This window comes from Taeniopygia guttata, chromosome 30 (assembly GCF_048771995.1).
Source record: "Taeniopygia guttata chromosome 30, bTaeGut7.mat, whole genome shotgun sequence".
NCBI classification, from domain to species: Eukaryota; Metazoa; Chordata; class Aves; order Passeriformes; family Estrildidae; genus Taeniopygia; species Taeniopygia guttata.
In genome coordinates, this window is record NC_133055.1 from 262,357 (window position 1) to 278,753 (window position 16,397).

At 64.1% G+C, this 16,397-nt stretch overlaps 4 protein-coding genes across 4 annotated transcripts; 2 read left to right on the plus strand and 2 right to left on the minus strand.

Moving 5' to 3' along the window:
- Positions 1 to 11: 11 nt before the first annotated feature.
- On the plus strand, positions 12 to 5,076 carry GET3 (guided entry of tail-anchored proteins factor 3, ATPase). Its single transcript, XM_041711836.2, has 7 exons — positions 12 to 308; positions 702 to 849; positions 1,320 to 1,468; positions 2,080 to 2,230; positions 2,911 to 3,018; positions 3,682 to 3,879; positions 4,686 to 5,076. Exons 1-7 carry the CDS (start codon positions 148 to 150, stop codon positions 4,815 to 4,817), a joined length of 1,047 nt encoding a protein of 348 aa, XP_041567770.1. The 5' UTR covers positions 12 to 147; the 3' UTR covers positions 4,818 to 5,076.
- Positions 5,077 to 6,006: 930 nt separating this feature from the next.
- TIMM29 (translocase of inner mitochondrial membrane 29) lies at positions 6,007 to 7,703 on the minus strand. The gene is made up of 2 exons (XM_041711838.2): positions 7,572 to 7,703; positions 6,007 to 6,711 (listed from the first exon to the last, which is right to left on the minus strand). The coding sequence occupies exons 1-2, from the start codon at positions 7,642 to 7,644 to the stop codon at positions 6,089 to 6,091; spliced, it is 696 nt and encodes a 231-aa protein (XP_041567772.2). The 5' UTR covers positions 7,645 to 7,703; the 3' UTR covers positions 6,007 to 6,088.
- Positions 7,704 to 7,766: 63 nt separating this feature from the next.
- On the plus strand, positions 7,767 to 9,728 carry SPC24 (SPC24 component of NDC80 kinetochore complex). Its single transcript, XM_072920109.1, has 6 exons — positions 7,767 to 7,866; positions 8,180 to 8,351; positions 8,953 to 9,097; positions 9,201 to 9,290; positions 9,371 to 9,447; positions 9,527 to 9,728. The coding sequence occupies exons 1-6, from the start codon at positions 7,783 to 7,785 to the stop codon at positions 9,676 to 9,678; spliced, it is 720 nt and encodes a 239-aa protein (XP_072776210.1). The 5' UTR covers positions 7,767 to 7,782; the 3' UTR covers positions 9,679 to 9,728.
- Positions 9,729 to 9,853: 125 nt separating this feature from the next.
- Positions 9,854 to 16,356, minus strand: KEAP1 (kelch like ECH associated protein 1). The gene is made up of 7 exons (XM_041711813.2): positions 16,202 to 16,356; positions 15,088 to 15,561; positions 14,011 to 14,160; positions 12,608 to 13,290; positions 11,573 to 11,778; positions 10,842 to 11,018; positions 9,854 to 10,202 (listed from the first exon to the last, which is right to left on the minus strand). Exons 1-7 carry the CDS (start codon positions 16,322 to 16,324, stop codon positions 9,994 to 9,996), a joined length of 2,022 nt encoding a protein of 673 aa, XP_041567747.2. The 5' UTR covers positions 16,325 to 16,356; the 3' UTR covers positions 9,854 to 9,993.
- Between the last annotated feature and the right edge of the window lie 41 nt (positions 16,357 to 16,397).

Genomic DNA, 16,397 nt, shown 5'->3' on the forward strand with positions numbered 1-16,397 from the left:
GCGGGGCGGCGTTGCCCGGCAACGCGCGGGCTTCGCCCCGCCCCCCTGAGCGGATTGACGGGCGATGCGACCAATGGAAGCACGCAGAAGGGAGGGCGCGGCGGCGCGTTGGCCAATCAGCGCGCGGCGGGCGGCGGCGCGGGGAAGATGGCGGCGGCGGGCGGGTGGGCGGCCGAGGGCCCGGAGGAGTTCGAGGACGCGCCCGACGTGGAGCCGCTGGAGCCGACGTTGGCCAACATCATCGAGCAGCGCAGCCTCAAGTGGATCTTCGTGGGCGGCAAGGGCGGCGTGGGCAAAACCACGTGCAGGTGCGGCACCGGAGCCGGTACCGGCACCGGGCGGGATGGAGCGGGCGGGGCGGGGTGGGGTAACGGGATTGGGATGGGACCGAGGGGCTGGGCTGGGATAACCGGGTCAGGGTGGGATAACGGGAGCGGGGAGCCCGGGGTGCGATGGGGCAGCAGCCCCGGGAGGGCCTGGCGAGCACCGGGACGGTCAGGAACCGGGATCTGGCAACCGGGATGTGGGAACGGGGAACCGGGATGTGGGAACCGGCAACTGAGATGTGTCACCCCCTTTCCCGTGGCTCTTTTTGGGGGATCCAACCCCGGGGGTATCCATGGGGGCTCCCCCCGGTCCGGTACCCCCCGGTAACCCCCGGTAACCCCCGGTAACCCCCGGTAACCCCCCGGTACCCCCAGCTGCAGCCTGGCGGTGCAGCTGGCGCGGGTGCGGGAGAGCGTGCTGATCATCTCCACCGACCCCGCGCACAACATCTCCGACGCCTTCGACCAGAAATTCTCCAAGGTGCCCACCAAGGTCACCGGCTACGACAACCTCTTCGCCATGGTGGGTCCGGGGGTCCCGGGGGTCCTGGGTGGGTTCTGGTGGGGCCTGGTGGGTCCTGGAGGGTCCTGGTAGGTCCCAGGCGGGTCCCAGAGGGTCCCAAGGGGATCCTGGTGGGTCCTTGTGGGTTCCCAGTGGGTCCTGGAGGGGTCCCAAGGGGATCCTGGTGGGTCCCAGTGGGTCCCAGGTGGGTTCTGGTGGGTCCCAGGGAGTCCTGGGTGGGTTCTGGTGGGTCTTGGGGGGGTCCCAAGGGGGTCCCAGGAGGTTATGGTGGGTCCCGGGTGGGTCCCATGGGAGTTCTGGGGGGTCCTGGGTGGGTTCAGGGGGTCCTGGTGGGTCCCATGGGGATCCTGGGGGCTCCCAGTGGGTCCTGGGTTGGTCCTGGGTGGGTCCTGGTGGATCCCAAGGGTGTTCCAGGGGGGTCCCTGTGGGATGACAGAATTTTGTGGTTTAATTTTGTTTTTGTCCCGCAGGAGATCGACCCCAGCCTGGGCGTGGCCGAGCTGCCCGACGAGTTCTTCGAGGAGGACAACGTGCTCAGCATGGGCAAGAAGATGATGCAGGAGGCCATGAGCGCCTTCCCCGGCATCGACGAGGCCATGAGCTACGCCGAGGTCATGAGGTGGGGCTGGGGGCTCAGGAGGGGCTGGGGGCTCACCTGGGGGGCTTGGGGGGCTCGGGGGGGGGCTAGGGCAAAGATCTGGGGGATTTGGGGGGCTCGGGGGGGCTTAGGGCAAAGATCTGGGGGGCTTGGGGGGCTCAGGAGGGGTTTAGGGCAAAGATCTGGGGCAGGTGATGCTCACCTGGGGGGCTGGGGGGGCTTGGGGGGGGTTTAGGACAAAGATCTGGGGCAGGTGAGCACACCTGGGGGGCTTGGGAGGGCTCAGGAGGGGTTTGAGTGGACAGGTGATGCTCACCTGGGGGTTCAGAGGTTGCTTGGGGGGCTCAGGAGGGGTTTAGACCGAGAATTCAGGCAGGTAACGCTCACCTGGGTGTGAGATTTGGGGTTTAGGTGAGGATTCAGGTACCTGGGTGGGAGATTTGGGGTTTAGGCGAGGATTCGGACAGGTAACGCTCACCTGGGCGTGAGATTCGGGGTTCAGGCGAGGATTTGGACAGGTAATGTTTACCTGGATGTGAGATTTGGGGTTTAGATGTGGATCCGGACAGGTAACACTCACCTGGGCGTGGGGAGGGGTCTCTGGGGGCTGTGCTGACCCCCCCACCCCCCAGGCTGGTGAAGGGGATGAATTTCTCGGTGGTGGTCTTCGACACGGCGCCCACCGGGCACACGCTGCGCCTGCTCAACTTCCCCACCATCGTGGAGCGCGGGCTGGGGCGCCTGATGCAGATCAAGAACCAGATCAGCCCCTTCATCTCCCAGGTTGGGGGGCTTGGGGGGGTCCTGGGGGGGGGTCCTGGGGGGGATTTGGGGCTGGGGGAGTCACCAGAAGGGATTTGGGGCTGGGGGAGTCACCGGAGGGGATTTGGGGCTGGGGCGGCTGATGCAGATCAAGAACCAGATCAGCCCCTTCATCTGCTGGGGGGGATTTGGGTCTGGGGGTGTCCCGGGGGCTGGATTTGGGTCTGGTGTCCTGGTAACCCCCCTGACTGCCCCCCAGATGTGCAGCATGCTGGGGCTGGGGGGATTCCTGGTCAGGGATTTGGGTCTGGGGGGTTCCTGGGCTGGATTTGGGTCTGGGGGTGTCCCAGGGGCTGGATTTGGGTCTGGGGTCCCGCTGACCCCCCCCCCTGCCCCCAGATGTGCAGCATGCTGGGGCTGGGGGGTTCCTGGGCGGTTCCTGGTCAGGGATTTGGGTCTGGGGGTGTCCCGGGTGTGAATTTGGGTCTGGGGTCCCGGTGACCCCCCCTGCCCCCCAGATGTGCAGCATGCTGGGGCTGGGCAGTTCCTGGTCAGGGATTTGGGTCTGGGGGTATCCCGGGGGCTGGATTTGGGTCTGGGGGGTTCCTGGGCGGTTCCTGGTCAGGGATTTGGGTCTGGGGGTGTCCAAGGAGGTGAATTTGGGTCTGGGGTCCCACTGACCCCCCCTGCCTGCCCCCCAGATGTGCAGCATGCTGGGGCTGGGGGACATGAACGCCGACCAGCTCGCCTCCAAGCTGGAGGAGACCCTGCCCGTGATCCGCTCGGTCAGCGAGCAGTTCAAGGACCCGGTGAGGCTGGGGGCACTGGGGGGGACTGGGGGGGACTGGGAGGGACTGGGGGGGCTGAGGAATGGGGGGCTGGGGGGATTGGGAGGGACTGGGAGCACTGGGATGGACTGGGAGGGACTGGGGGGTGTCCTTGTGCCACTGGCTGCAGTGGCACTGTGCTGCCGTCCCCAAACCCCCCCAAACACCCCCAAACACCCCCAAACCCCTTTATAACCCCCCCCAAACCCCTTTATAACCCCCCCCAAACCCCTTTATAACCCCCCAAACCCCTTTATAACCCCCCGAACCCCTTTATAACCCCCCCCAAATTCCTTTATAACCCCCCAAACCCCTTTATACCCCCCCAAACCCCTTTATAACCCCCCAAACCCCCCAACGCCCCCAAACCCCTTTATAACCCCCCCAAATGCCCCCAACCACTCCCCCAAACACCCCCAAACCCCTTTATAGCCCCCCCAACGCCCCCAAACCCCTTTATAACCCCCCAACCACCCCCAAACCCCTTTATAACCCCCCAAACACCCCCAAACGCCCCCCAAACTCCCCCAAACCCCTTTATAACCCCCCCAAACACCCCCAAACCCCTTTATAACCCCCCAAACCCCTTTATAACCCCCCCAAACCCCTTTATAACCCCCCAACTCCCCCCAAACACCCCCCCAGGAGCAGACCACGTTCATCTGCGTGTGCATCGCGGAGTTCCTGTCGCTGTACGAGACCGAGCGGCTGATCCAGGAGTTGGCCAAGTGCCGCATCGACACCCACAACATCGTGGTCAACCAGCTGGTGTTCCCCGAGCCCGCCCGGCCCTGCCGCATGTGCGAGGCGCGCCACAAGATCCAGGCCAAGTACCTGGACCAGGTCAGAGCGCCTGGGGGGGTTTGGGGGGCTCAGGAGGGGTTTAGGGTAAGGATCTGGGCCAGGTGAGCTCACCTGGGGGGTGCAGGGGGGGTTTGGGGGGGTTATAAAGGGGTTTAGGGCAAAGGTCTGGGCCAGGTGAGTGTACCTGGGGGGGTTTGGGGGGCTCAGGAGGGGTTTAAGTGCGCAGGTAAACCCCTAAAGAGGAGTTTAGTCCAAGTACCTGGACCAGGTGAGTGTACCTGGGAGTGTGGGGTGGGATTTCGGGGGGTTATAAAGGGGTTTAGGGTAAGGATCTGGACCAGGTGAGCACACCTGGGGGGATCTGGGGGGTTCAGGAGGGGTTTAAGTGCACAGGTAAACCCCTAAAGAGGAGTTTGGTCCAAGTACCTGGACCAGGTGAGCGCACCTGGGGATGTGGGGTGGGATTTTGGGGGTTATAATGGGGTTTAGGGCAAAGATCTGGACCAGGTGAGTGCACCTGGGGGCCCATGGAGGTTTTATTGGGTTTTTATGGGGGTTTTTTATTGGATTTTTTTTTTCATTTTTATCAGGTTTTTTATTGCTATTTATTGTATTTTTTTAATTGGGTTTTATGTTTTTTAATTTTTTTTGTTTTGTTGGGTTTTATTAATTTTTATTTGTGGTTTCCTGGAGATTTTTTGTTTTTATCGGGTTTTTATTGCTTTTTATTGCAGCTTTTTTGGGATTTTTTGTTTTTATAGGGTTTTATTGTGTTTTATTGGTTTTTATTGTGGTTTCTTGGGATTTTTTGGGGTCCCGTTGTGACCCCCCCGTGCCCCCCGCAGATGGAGGACCTGTACGAGGATTTCCACATCGTGAAGCTGCCGCTGCTGCCCCACGAGGTGCGGGGGGGGGACAAAGTCAACACCTTCAGCTCCCTCCTGCTGGACCCCTACCAACCCCCCAGCCCCAAATAACCCCCCAAAAACCCCCCCACCCCAAAACCCCCCCTCATTCCGAGGGGGGCGTGGGGGAGGGGCTCAGCCCCTATTTATGCCCCCCCCAGGATAGGGGGGGAGGGGGGGGCGGTTTTGCCTCCCCAAAATCGCAGCTCTGCCCCTCCCCCCCCCCGTGCACCCCCCGCTGTCACCCCAATTTTGGGGGGTGGGGGGGGCAGAGGTGGGACCCCCTCCCGGAGAGGGGGGGGCGTGTAAATAATAAATTTGAGAATCAAAATGTGTTTTGGGGAGGGGGTTTGGGGGGGTGGGATGGATTTTGGGGATGTCCGGATGGATTTGGGGGGCCCGGGTGGATTTTGGTGGGGTCAGGATGGATTTTGGGGGGTCCAGATGGATTTTGGGGAGGTGATGTCAGCGTCACCGGCCCCGAGCCTGTGCAACGTGGAAACCTCACTAAGGGTGGGGGTCCCGGGGGAGTCCTGGGGAGGATTTGGGGGTCCCGGGGGGGTCCTGGGAAGGATTTGGGGGTCCTGGGGAGGTTTTGGGGGCTCCTCCTCGCCGATCTCGGCCTTGCTGAGCACCACGGCCGCAGCCGCTCCCTGTTTGGAGTGGTTTTGGGATTTTTTGAGGGATTTTCTTGGGTTTTTTGAGGTGGTTTGGGGGTTTTTTTTTGAGGTTTTTTAGGGACAAATCCTGGCAGAACTCAGCAGCCTGCGAGCCACAGCAAATCCTTTATTCCTCCAGCCCAAACTGAGCTGGTTTCAGCCCAAACCCCGAGTTTTTGGGGGCTCCTCTCTGATCTCCGCCTCGCTGAGCACCACGGCCACAGCCACTCCCTGTTTGGAGTGGTTTTGCGGTTGTTTTGGGATTTTTTGGGGGGGTTTTCTTGGAGTTTTTTGGGGTTTTTTTGAGTTTTTTTCGGGACAAATCCTGGCAGAACTCAGCAGTCTCTGAGCCACAGCAAATCCTTTATTCCTTCAGCCCAAACCGATCCCATTTCAGCCCAAACCCCAAATTTTCGGGAGCTCCTCTCCGATCTCTGCCTTGCTGAGCACCACGGCCACAGCCACTTGTGGTTTGGGGTGGTTTTGGGGTTTTTTTGGGGTGGTTTTGGGGTTGTTTTGGGATTTTTGGGGGGGGTTTCTTGGAGTTTTTTGGGGCTTTTTTGAGGTTTTTTAGGGACAAATTGTGGCAGAACTCAGCACCCTGCAAGCCACAGTAAATCCTTTATTCCTCCGGCCCAAACCCCGAGTTTTCGGGGGTCCTCCTCGGCCCGAACCGAGCCGGTTTCACACCGAACCCCGAATTTCGAGGGGCTCCTCCCCGCCGATGTCGGCCTCGCTGAGCACCACGGCGCGCAGCCGCTCCCGGTGCAGGCGCTCGTTGCGCTCGGAGCGGAGCTCGGCGGGGCGCAGGCGGCGCAGCGGCCCCGGGAGGTGCCCGAACTCCTCCTCGTTCACGTCGGGGTCCCGCAGCGCCGCCGCCAGCAGCCACCAGCGCCCCGCGAACCCCACGTCCAGCAGCGCCCCGCGCTCCCACGGCCGCGGCCGCAGGTGCGGGCACCGGGCCCGGTACAGCGCGGCGTCGGTGCCGTCCGGTTCGGCGGCGGCCACCGAGAGCAGCCCGAGGCTCCGCACGCGGAGGCGGCCGCGCTCCCGGAGCCGCAGCAGCCGCAGGACGCGGCGCTCGGCGCGGGGGCTGCGGGAGCCCGGCGGGATCGGGCTCAGCGCCGCCGCCGCCGCCACGGCCGCGCTCTCCAGGGAGCCGCCGTCCGGTACCGAGCGCGCCAGCCCCGCCGTCACGGCCAGGCCGGCCACGGCGGCCGCGCTCAGCAACGGGCGGCGGCGCGCGGCACCGGCGGCGTCACGGAGCGACGAGGAGTAATCACGGAGGAGAGCGCGGAACCAGAGGGCTGCGGGAGGGAGCGGAACGGGACGGGAGCGGGGGTTAACGGGAGCGGGAACGGGGACGGGGGTTAACGGGGGTTAACGGGAGCGGGAATGGAAACGGGAGCGGGAACGGTGGTTAACGGGGATGGGGTTAACGGGGACGGGAACGGGAACGGGAATGGGAACGGGAACGGGGGTTAACGGGAGCGGGAACGCGAATGGGAACGGGAGCGGCAGTTAACGGGGATGGGAACGGGAACGGGAATGGGAGCGGCGGTTAACGGGGACGGGAATGGGAACGGCGGTTAACGGGAACGGGAACGGGGATGGGGGTTAACAGGGACGGGAACGGGGATGGGTAATGGGGAATGGGAATGGAAGCGGGAACAGGGACAGGGTTCAATGGGGGCTGGGAATGGGGAACGGGAACGGGGGATAACGGGAACGGGACCGGGGGTTAGAGAGGACTGGGAAATGGGAACCGGGAACGGGGAAACGGGAACGGGACCGGGGAACCGGAGGTCAGGGGAGTTAGAGGGGTCAGGCGGGGTCACGGAGGGAACCGGAGGGTCACGGGGGGTCAGGCGGGGTCACGGAGGGAACCGGAGGGCCACGGGGGGTCTGGAGGGGTCACGGGGGTCACACCGAGGTCACGGCTGGGGCCAGGCCGGGGCACAACGGGAGAACGGGAGAGGCTGGGGACCCCCCGACCCCCCCCCACGGGGTTATGGGGACCCCCCCGAGCCCCCCAAACCCTTCCCAGGGTCAAAGCCCCCCCCAGACCCTCCCGGGGGCCCGAATCGCCCCCGCCTCCACCGGAGCCGCCCCCGCAAGAGCTCGGGTCCCCCCTGCCCGTATTGCCGTCACCCTGAGAGCCCCTCACCGAGCCGGGTGTCCCCCAGGCGCGCCCAGAGCCCGCGGCCCGCCCCGCCCGCCGCCGCCGCCGCCGCCGCCATCACCGGAGGGGCTCCGCGCCGGGGGGCGGAACCAAAGCGGAGGGGCCGCGGGGAGGGCGGGACGCGGACGGGGTGACACACAGGGGGGGCGAGACCATCGCGGAGCGCGGGGGGGGGGGGGGGAAGAGGACGGAACCAATGCGGGACGGGGCGGGGCCGCGCATGCGCAGAGCGGCCCCGCCCGGTTCGAACGGCGCGCGGGACGGAGAAAGCGGAAAAATGGTAAAAAACGGGGAAAAACGGGAAAAAAACGGGGGAAAACCGGGGAAAACGGGCAGGAAGGGACGCGAGCTGGCCGTAGGAATGGGGCGGGGTTAACGCGGGACCGGCACGGATCCCCGGGGTGTCACCCCCCCCCCCGGGACCCCAAACCGAGCCCATTGTCCCCAAAATCCCCCGGGACCCCAAACCGGGCCCTTGGTCCCCAAAATCCCCCCGGACCCCCGTTCCCGTCCCGGTTTTGTCCCCGTTCCCCGGTTCCCATCCCTATTCCCGTTCCCCGTTTCCCATTCCCGGTTCCCGGTCCCGGTTCCAGGAGGCGGCGCCGTTCCCGCCGGTGGAGGCGGTGGAGGAGCTGAGCCAGGAGCTGCTGCGGGAGCTGAGCTCGGGCTGCACCGAGGAGCTGCTGCAGCGGGGGCTGCACCGGCGCCTGCGGCTGCAGCGGCGCCTGCGGGAGGCGAAGGACCGGGCACGGGGGCTGGCCCAGGGTGGGTGACCCCAAAACTCCGAAACAGCCCGAAAGACCCCAAAAACCTACACCAAAACACCCCAAAAAAACACCCCAAAACAGCCCAAAATATCCCAATAAACCAGCCCAAAACAGCCTGAAAAACCACACCAAAACAGCCCAAAAAACCACCCCAAAATACCCAAAAAACCCACCCCAAAATACCCAAAAAAACCACATCAAAATGCCCCAAAAAAGCGCCCCAAAACAGCCCACAATACCCCAAAAAACAGCCCAAAAACCCGCCCCAAAACAACCCAAAATACCCCCAAAAGAACCACCCCAAAACAACCCAAAATGCCCCAAAAAACCACCCCAAACACCCCAAAACAGCCCAAAATTCCCCTAAACAGCCCAAAACAAACATCCTTGCTGCACCCCCTCTGCCCCAGTCCCCCAATGCCCCCCAGCCCCCGTGTGTCCCCCCATTGCCCCCCACGGCCCATCTCCCCCTTTGCCCCCCAGTGCCCCCCAGCCCCCCCAATGCCCCCCATTGCCCATCTCCCCCAGCCCCCCAATGCCCCCCCAGTGCCCCCCATTGCCCCCAGCCCCCCCCATTGCCCCCCATTTTCCCCCCCCAGGGCTGGCGGAGGCCGAGGCCCGCCTGCTGGCCCGTCTGGCCGCTGCCCAGGCCGATGTCCGGCGGCTGCGCGGCCGCGGGCAGGAGCTGGACACGGAGCTGGAGCGGGCCCGGGGCGCGCTGAGCGCCGCCAGGGACCGATCCCGATATCCTTGGGGGACCTCGGCGGGTTTTGGGGGGGATTTGGGGTTTTTGGGGGGGATTTGGGGTTTTTTGGGTGCTGCATTTGCCTTGACCCCCCCTGCCCACGGCGCTGCGCCGAGCCCTGGAGGAGCTGCGGGAGCGGCACCAGGAGGAGGAGGAGGAGGAGGAGGATGAGCAGAGCCTTCCTCCCGACGTGTGAGTGGGCACAGAGACCCCCAAACCCCCGCTCAGTGCCCCCCAAACCCCCCCTGAGCCCCCCAAACCTCCACCCGCAGGTACGTGGCGCAGCTCTACTACGAGATCAGCCGGATCGACTGGGACTGCAGCGCCGAGCCCGGCCGCATCCGAGGCGGTGAGCGCCCCAAAACCCTCCGAAATCCCCCCAAAATCCCCTCTGGGACCCCTCCCAGCCCGGTTTTCCCCCTCCCCAGTGCACTACGGCCCCGACATCGCCGTGCCGCTGGACCTGGACACAGCACAGCACTCGGGGACCTTCGTCAGCGATTTCCTGTGGGGGCTGGTGCCCACCGAGTGGAGACCCCGGAGACCCCCGGTGCTGCCCACGGAGCCGCTGGCGCCGTGACCCCCTCCCCAGCCCACCCACCGACCCCCTCCCCATTAAACCACAAATCCCGTCATTTCCTTTATTCCGTCCGGGAATCGCCAAAACCGGCCCCAAAACCGGCCCCAAAACCGGCCCCGAGCCGGGCAGGGAACACTCCTGTGCCATTTTGGGCATTTTGGGGAGGGGTCTCGCTGGCACGACCCCCCCCCTCTGCACCCCTCAATCCGCCGCCGGCGGGGGATGGGTTCGGAGGGGGGGTGGGGAAGGGAAAAATCCGGAATTTTGGGAATCCGGCCCCCCCCCAGCCCCCCAACCCCCGCGGCGGCGCCGGGGTCAGCAGGAACCGGCCGGGGGGGGGTCCCCGGGTGGGGGGGGGTCCTCGGGGGGGGGGTCCCGGGGGTCCCGGGGGTGGCAGGGCTCCACGGTGACGGCCACCCCCAGCCCGCTGCGCCCCGCGGGCATCGGCGCCAGCTCGGTCCAGGCGTCGGCCGCGGGGTCGTAGCACTCCACCGACTCCAGGAACGAGCGGCCGTCGTAGCCCCCTGCCCGGGGGGGGAGAGGGGTCAGCCCGGGACCCCCACCCGCATCAGGAGCGCCCCTTGGGACCCCCACCCGCGCCAGGAACACCCCACGGGACCCCCACCTGTGCCAGGAACGCCCCACGGGACCCCCAACCCACCCCCAGGAACGCCCCATGGGACCCCCACCTGCACCAGGAGCACCCCCAGGAGCACCCCACGGGACCCCCAGAAACACCCCCACAGGACCCCCACCCACCCCCAGAAACACCCCCATGGGACCCCCCACCCACACCAGGAACACACCACGGGACCCCCACCCACCCCCAGAAACCAAATGCCCCCCAAATGCCCCCATGCCCCTTAAATGCCCCCCCCATGCCCCTTGAATGCCCCCCAATGCCCCTCCAATGCCCCCAAATGCTCCCCAAATGCCCCTGAATGCCCCCCAAATGCCCCTGAATACCCCCCAAATCCCCCTGAACGCCCCCCAAATGCCCTCGAATGCCCCTGAATGCCCCCAAATGCCCCCCAATGCCCCCGAACACCCCCCTAGATGCCCCTGAACGCCCCCCCAGTGCCCCTGAACGCCCCCCCAAATGCCCCTAAACAGCCCCCAGATGCCCCCCAGTGCCCCCCAATGCCCCCCAGCCCCTGCCCTACCCAGCACGTAGATCCTGCCCCCAAAGGCCGCCACGCCCAGGGCGCTGCGCCGGTGTCCCATGGGTGCCACGAAGCTCCAGGTGCCGGTGTCGGCGCGGAAGCGCTCGGCGCTGCGCAGCTGCTGCGTGCCGTCGTACCCCCCCATGGCGTACAGGCAGTTCCCCAGGGCGCACACCCCTGCGGGAGGGACCCCCAGAATGGGATCCAGCGCCCCTGGGAACCCCCCGGGACCCCCAGGGACCCACAGAGAAAAACCAGCCAAAAACGAGCCAAAAATGACCCAAAAACGTCAAAAAACCTACTCTAAATGTCCCAAAAATGACCCAAAAATGTCAAAAAAACTCAACTCAACACATCAAAAAATCCCACTCTAAACGTCCCAAAAATGACCCAAAAATATAAAAAAACCCCAACTCTAAACGTCCCAAAAATGACCCAAAAAATTAAATCCCCTCCAGCCCCCCCAAACCCCCTCCAGCACCCCCCAGCCCCCTCCAGCACCTCCAAACCCCTTCAGCACCCTTAAACCCCTCCAGCACCCCCAAAACCCTCTCCAGCACCCCCCAAACCCCCTCCAGCAGCCCCCAGACCCCTCCAGGACCCCTAAACCCCCTCCAGCACCCCCCAAACCCCTCCAGCACCCCCCAAACCCCTCCAGCACCCCCAAACCCCTCCATCCCCCCCCAAACCCCCTCCATGCCCCCCAGCCCCCGGCCCAGCCCCCCGCCCACCCGCGCCGCTGCGCACGCTGTTCATGGGGGCGATGTCCTGCCACCGGTCCCGCTCGGGGTGGTACCGCTCGGCCGAGCGCAGTCGGGCGCTGCCATCGAAGCCGCCCACGGCGTAGAGGAGCCGGTGCAGCACCGCCACCCCCAGCCCGATGCGCCGCGTCCCCATCGGCGCCACCTGCGCCCACTCGTCCCGCTCGGGCTCGTACCTGGGGGGCACGGCGGGGTCAGGGCGCCGGGGGGCACGGGGGGCTGGTCCCGGGGTGAGACCCCCCCAAAGACCCCCAAATCCCACTGTGAGACCCCCAAATGCCACTGTGAGACCCCCCCGGAGGGCTGACCCCAGTGTGAGACCCCCAAATCCCAGTGTGAGACCCCCAAATCCCAGTGTGAGACCCCCAAATCCCACTGCGAGACCCCCAAATCCCACCGTGAGACCCCACCGGGGGGCTGACCCCAGTGTGACCCCCAAATCCCACCGTGAGACCCCCGAATCCCACCGTGAGACCCCCCCGGGGGGCTGGTCCCAGTGTGAGACCCCTCCAAAGACCCCCAAATCCCACTGTGAGACCCCCAGGGCCCCCCAAAGGGGCACAGACCCCACTGTGAGACCCCCTCCAGGACCGCACTAATCCCAGCCCCATTTCCCCCCCCAAACCCCATTTCCCCCCTCACCCCCATTTGCCCCCAACCCCTTTTTATCCCCCATTCCCCTCCCAACCCCATTTTACCCCCCAGACCCTTTTTACTCCCCAACCCCATTTAACCCCCCTAGCCCCATTTCCCCCCAACCCCTTGTAACCCCCAACCCCATTTCCCCCCGAACCCCCATTTCCCCGAACCCTTTTTTACCTCCCATCCCCTTTCTACCCCCCCAGCCCCATTTCCCCCCCAACCCCTTTTTACCCCCCAGACCCCTTTTAGTCCCCCAACCCCATATTACCCCCTGCCCCATTTTACCCCCCAGCCCCATTTCACCCCCCAGACCCTCTTTACCCCCCAGACCCTTTTTACCCCCCACACCCCCCTCCCCCCCACCTCTCGACCGAGCAGTGGTGCGTGCAGCCGTGGGACCCCCCCACGGCGTAGATGAGCCCGTCGATGACGCCCACGCCGATGCGGTTCCTGGGCACGCTCATGGGCGCGCAGGGCGCCCAGCGCCCGCTGACGGGGTTGTAGCAGTCCACGGCCGCCGAGTCCGCGTTGCCCTGGGGCGAGTTGTTCCTGCCCCCCACGGCGTAGAACAGCCCCCCGACGGCGCAGCCGCCCAGCCCCGAGCGCGGCGGCTCCAGCGCCGCCAGCCGCAGCCAGGAGCCGCGCTCGGGGTCGAAGGCCTCCAGCGTGCCCAGCGAGCGCCGCAGGTACCCGCCGGCCGCGTAGATCAGCTGCCGCGCCCTGGGGCTCCTGCCTGGGGGTTGGTCCCCGCAGGGCCGGTGCAGGGCCAGCTCGCGGAACACGCGGCCCAGGTAGCGCAGGGCATCGCGGCCCAGCTCGCGGCGGCGGCGCAGTTGGGCGCGGAGGAAGCGCGGCGTCAGCGCGTGGCAGCGCACGGCGCGCAGCAGCAACGGCAGCAACGGCGCCCGCGCCGCCCGCTCCTGCTGCACCCACGCCACGCACGCCTGGAACACCTCGGACTCGCAGCGCACGTTCAGCTCGTCCCGGCTCAGCAGCGAGGCCAGCTGGCAGTGGGACAGGGAGAGGAACTCCTCCTGCTTCGAGACCTGCGGGGGAAAGTCAGGGGAATATCAAAACAGACAGAAATCCACTCAAAATCAGCCCCAAAATAACAATCTGACAGTGGGAGAGGGAGAGGAACTCCTCCTGCTTCGAGACCTGCGGGGAAACGGGGAGAAAATGTGAGGGGATTGGTAAAAGTGCCCAAAATCAGCCCCAAAATAACAATCTGGCAGTGGGAGAGGGAGAGGAACTCCTCCTGCTTCGAGACCTGTGGGGGAAAGTGAGGGGAATATCAAAACAGACAGAAATCGGCTCAAAATCAGCCCCAAAATAACAATCTGGCAGTGGGAGAGGGAGAGGAATTCCTCCTGCTTGGAGACCTGCAGGGAAAACGGAGAGAAAATGGCAGGGGATTGGTAAAACTGACAGAAGTTCATGTAGATGTACTGCTGGGCCTTCTGCTGCAGCTCCAGGCAGCCCAGGAGCTCATTGCTCATTGCAGGGTGTCCCCCCATTGCCTCTGGGACCCCCAAACCTCCTGAAACCCCCCAAAACCCCCTGAAACCCCCCAAAACCCCCCAACTACCTCAGCGAAGTTCATGTAGATGTACTGCTGGGCCTTCTGCTGCAGCTCCAGGCAGCCCAGGCACTTATTGCACAGTACCCCCATTGCCTTTGGGACCCCCAAACCCCCCCAAAACCCCACCCAAACCCCCTGAAACGCCCCAAAACCCCACTCAAACCCCCCAAATCCCCCCAAGTACCTCAGCGAAGTTCATGTAGATGTACTGCTGGGCCTTCTGCTGCAGCTCCAGGCAGCCCAGGCGCTCGGCCAGCGCGGCGATGCCGATGGCGTTGCTGGGGTGCAGCTGCCCCCCAAGGAAGGCGCAGCAGGCGCTGACCACGGCGTCCACCTGGCGAAAAATCAAAAGGTCTTTGCTCGTCAAAAACGGCGTTAAAAAGGAGGGAAGGGTCTGAACCGGGCAGGGAACCCCAAGAGAAGGAGAAAGGGGGGAACAGCAATTATCCTGCTTAAGAATTGTGCAGATGTGACCGGCACAGGGGACTGTGTAACTGATTTTATACAAGTTTCTGTCACCCCAAATCCCATTCCAGAGAGTCCCTGTCCCCCTCCCCACCCCTGTGCCTCAGTTTCCCTCACTCTAACCCTATTTTCTCCCCCAAATCCCATTCCAGGGAGCATAGGAGCGACCCCCCTAGCAGAAAAAAAAGACCCCCCCCAGCAAACGAATCGCATTGAGAGAAAATATGTAAACTGGAAAAAAAAAACAACAAAAAACTATAAAAACAAAAAGGTCAAAAAGAGCCCCTAGGATCAAGAGAAAATATGTAAACTGAAAAAAAAAAAAAAAAGAAAAACCTATAAAATCAAAAGGGTCAAAACACTAAGGGCAATAAAAAAAAGACCCCCTTAGTATCAAGAGGAGATATGTCAACTGGAAAAAAAAAAGGAAAAGGAAAAAAGAAAAAGGAAAACCTATAAAAAGAAAAGTGTCAAAACACTAAGGGCAGTAAAAATAGACCCCCTAGGATTGAGAGGAGATATGTTAACTGGAAAGAAGAAAGAAAAAGGAAAAAAAATAAAAGGAAAAAGAAAAAAAGAAAAAAAAAAGAAAGAAAATAAAAGAAAATAAAAGGAAAATGCAAAAAGAAAAGAAAGAACTATAAGAACAGAAGGGTCAAAGGAGGAGGGATGGATGACGCCGCGATGGAGCCGGGACTCCCGGGCCGCCCAGCGCCGTTCCCTTCCCCGACCCCGCTTGCCGATGCCCCGTTGCTAATTCCCCTCCCGTTAATTAACCCCCGGGGCACGGACGCACCTGGTACATGAGCGCCCCGTGCAGCAGCGGCAGCACGCAGCGCTCGCCCACCGCCACGGCCGCCGTGTAGGCGAACTCCACCAGGCGCTCCATGGCCCGCGGCTGCACGCCCTCGATGGGCACCTCGGCCAGGCCGCGCTCCCGCAGCCCGCCCGTGAACATGGCGCGGAACACGGGGCTGGCGGCCGCCAGCACCACGCGGTGCGCCCGCAGCTCGGTGTGCGGCCGCAGCCGCAGCGTCACATCGCAGAGCTGGCCCTCCAGCCGCAGCCGGTTCATGGCGGCCAGCGCGGCCGCGGGGTGCTCGGGCCGCGGGTACCGCCGGGGGGATGAGGGTGAGGATGAGGAGGGTGATGGTGATGGGGGCGGCGGCAGCTCCTCGGCCCCGCACTCCCGGAGCGGCGGCGACGGGCCGGACATGGCGGCGGGATGGGGGGAGAGGTCTGCGGGCGGTGTGGGGCGGTGGGGGGCTGCCTGAGGGAGAAAAATGGGGTTAGAGGGGGAAAGTGAGGCACGGAGGGGACAGGGACTCCCTGGAATGGGATTTGGGGGAGAAAATAGGGTTAGAGTGAGGGAAACTGAGGCACAGAGGGGTCAAGGACTGCCTGCAGTGGGGTTTGGGGTGATGGAAAGGCTGCAGAGGGAGAAAAATGGGGTTAGAGTGGGGAAACTGAGGCACGGAGGGGACAGGGACTCCCTGGAGTGGGAGGCTCTGATTCGGGGCCGTTTTGGGGCCATTTTGGGGCAATTTCGGGACTATTTCGGGGCCGTTTTGGGGCTATTTCGGGGCCATTTCGGGTCTATTTCGGGGCCGTTTTGGGGCTATTTCGGGTCTCTTTCGGGGCGCTCTCCCGGCCCACGCAGCGGCCCCGGTGCCGGAGCCGTCCCGCCGCTATTTTGGGGAGCCCCGGGCTGTGTTTGGGGCGATTTTCGGGGTTCTCACCGGCCCGTACCGATCCCGGCGATTATTGCGGGGGCTTCGGGGCGTTATTTTGGGTGTCCCGAGGGCGATTTTGGGGTTATTTCGGGAGGGGTTTCGGGGATCTCAGCGGTCCGTGCCGGTACCGGGGGATATTCCGGGGGGTCCCGGGGGGTATTTTGGGGGGGGTCTCACCGGTTCACGCCGCGGCCCCGGGACCGGGGGGGGATGGGGGGGGGCCGTGACTAAGCAGCGCTCGGAGCCCCTGTCGCGATAAGAGCCCCGGGACACGCCCTGTGACGTCACGGACACGCCCATCGCCGCAATAAAAGTCTCCCCGGGACCGGTGGCGGCACCGGGAGGGTCCCCGGTAGCACCTTCGTGACCCCAC

Coding starts and splice junctions, on each gene's coding strand:
- GET3 (XM_041711836.2), top strand. CDS start 148: ATGGCGGCGGCGGGCGGGTGGGCGGCCGAGGGCCCGGAGGAGTTCGAG. Junction 1,469..2,079: donor AGCTACGCCGAGGTCATGAG/GTGGGGCTGGGG, acceptor CCCACCCCCCAG/GCTGGTGAAGGGGATGAATT. Junction 3,880..4,685: donor AGGCCAAGTACCTGGACCAG/GTCAGAGCGCCT, acceptor TGCCCCCCGCAG/ATGGAGGACCTGTACGAGGA.
- TIMM29 (XM_041711838.2), bottom strand. CDS start 7,644: ATGGCGGCGGCGGCGGCGGCGGCGGGCGGGGCGGGCCGCGGGCTCTGG. Junction 6,712..7,571: donor CCTGGGGGACACCCGGCTCG/GTGAGGGGCTCT, acceptor TCCCTCCCGCAG/CCCTCTGGTTCCGCGCTCTC.
- SPC24 (XM_072920109.1), top strand. CDS start 7,783: ATGCGGGACGGGGCGGGGCCGCGCATGCGCAGAGCGGCCCCGCCCGGT. Junction 7,867..8,179: donor ACGGAGAAAGCGGAAAAATG/GTAAAAAACGGG, acceptor TCCCGGTTCCAG/GAGGCGGCGCCGTTCCCGCC. Junction 9,448..9,526: donor GCCCGGCCGCATCCGAGGCG/GTGAGCGCCCCA, acceptor CCCCCTCCCCAG/TGCACTACGGCCCCGACATC.
- KEAP1 (XM_041711813.2), bottom strand. CDS start 16,324: ATGGGCGTGTCCGTGACGTCACAGGGCGTGTCCCGGGGCTCTTATCGC. Junction 14,161..15,087: donor ACGGGGCGCTCATGTACCAG/GTGCGTCCGTGC, acceptor ATTTTTCGCCAG/GTGGACGCCGTGGTCAGCGC. Junction 11,019..11,572: donor CAGCGTGCGCAGCGGCGCGG/GTGGGCGGGGGG, acceptor TCCCTCCCGCAG/GGGTGTGCGCCCTGGGGAAC.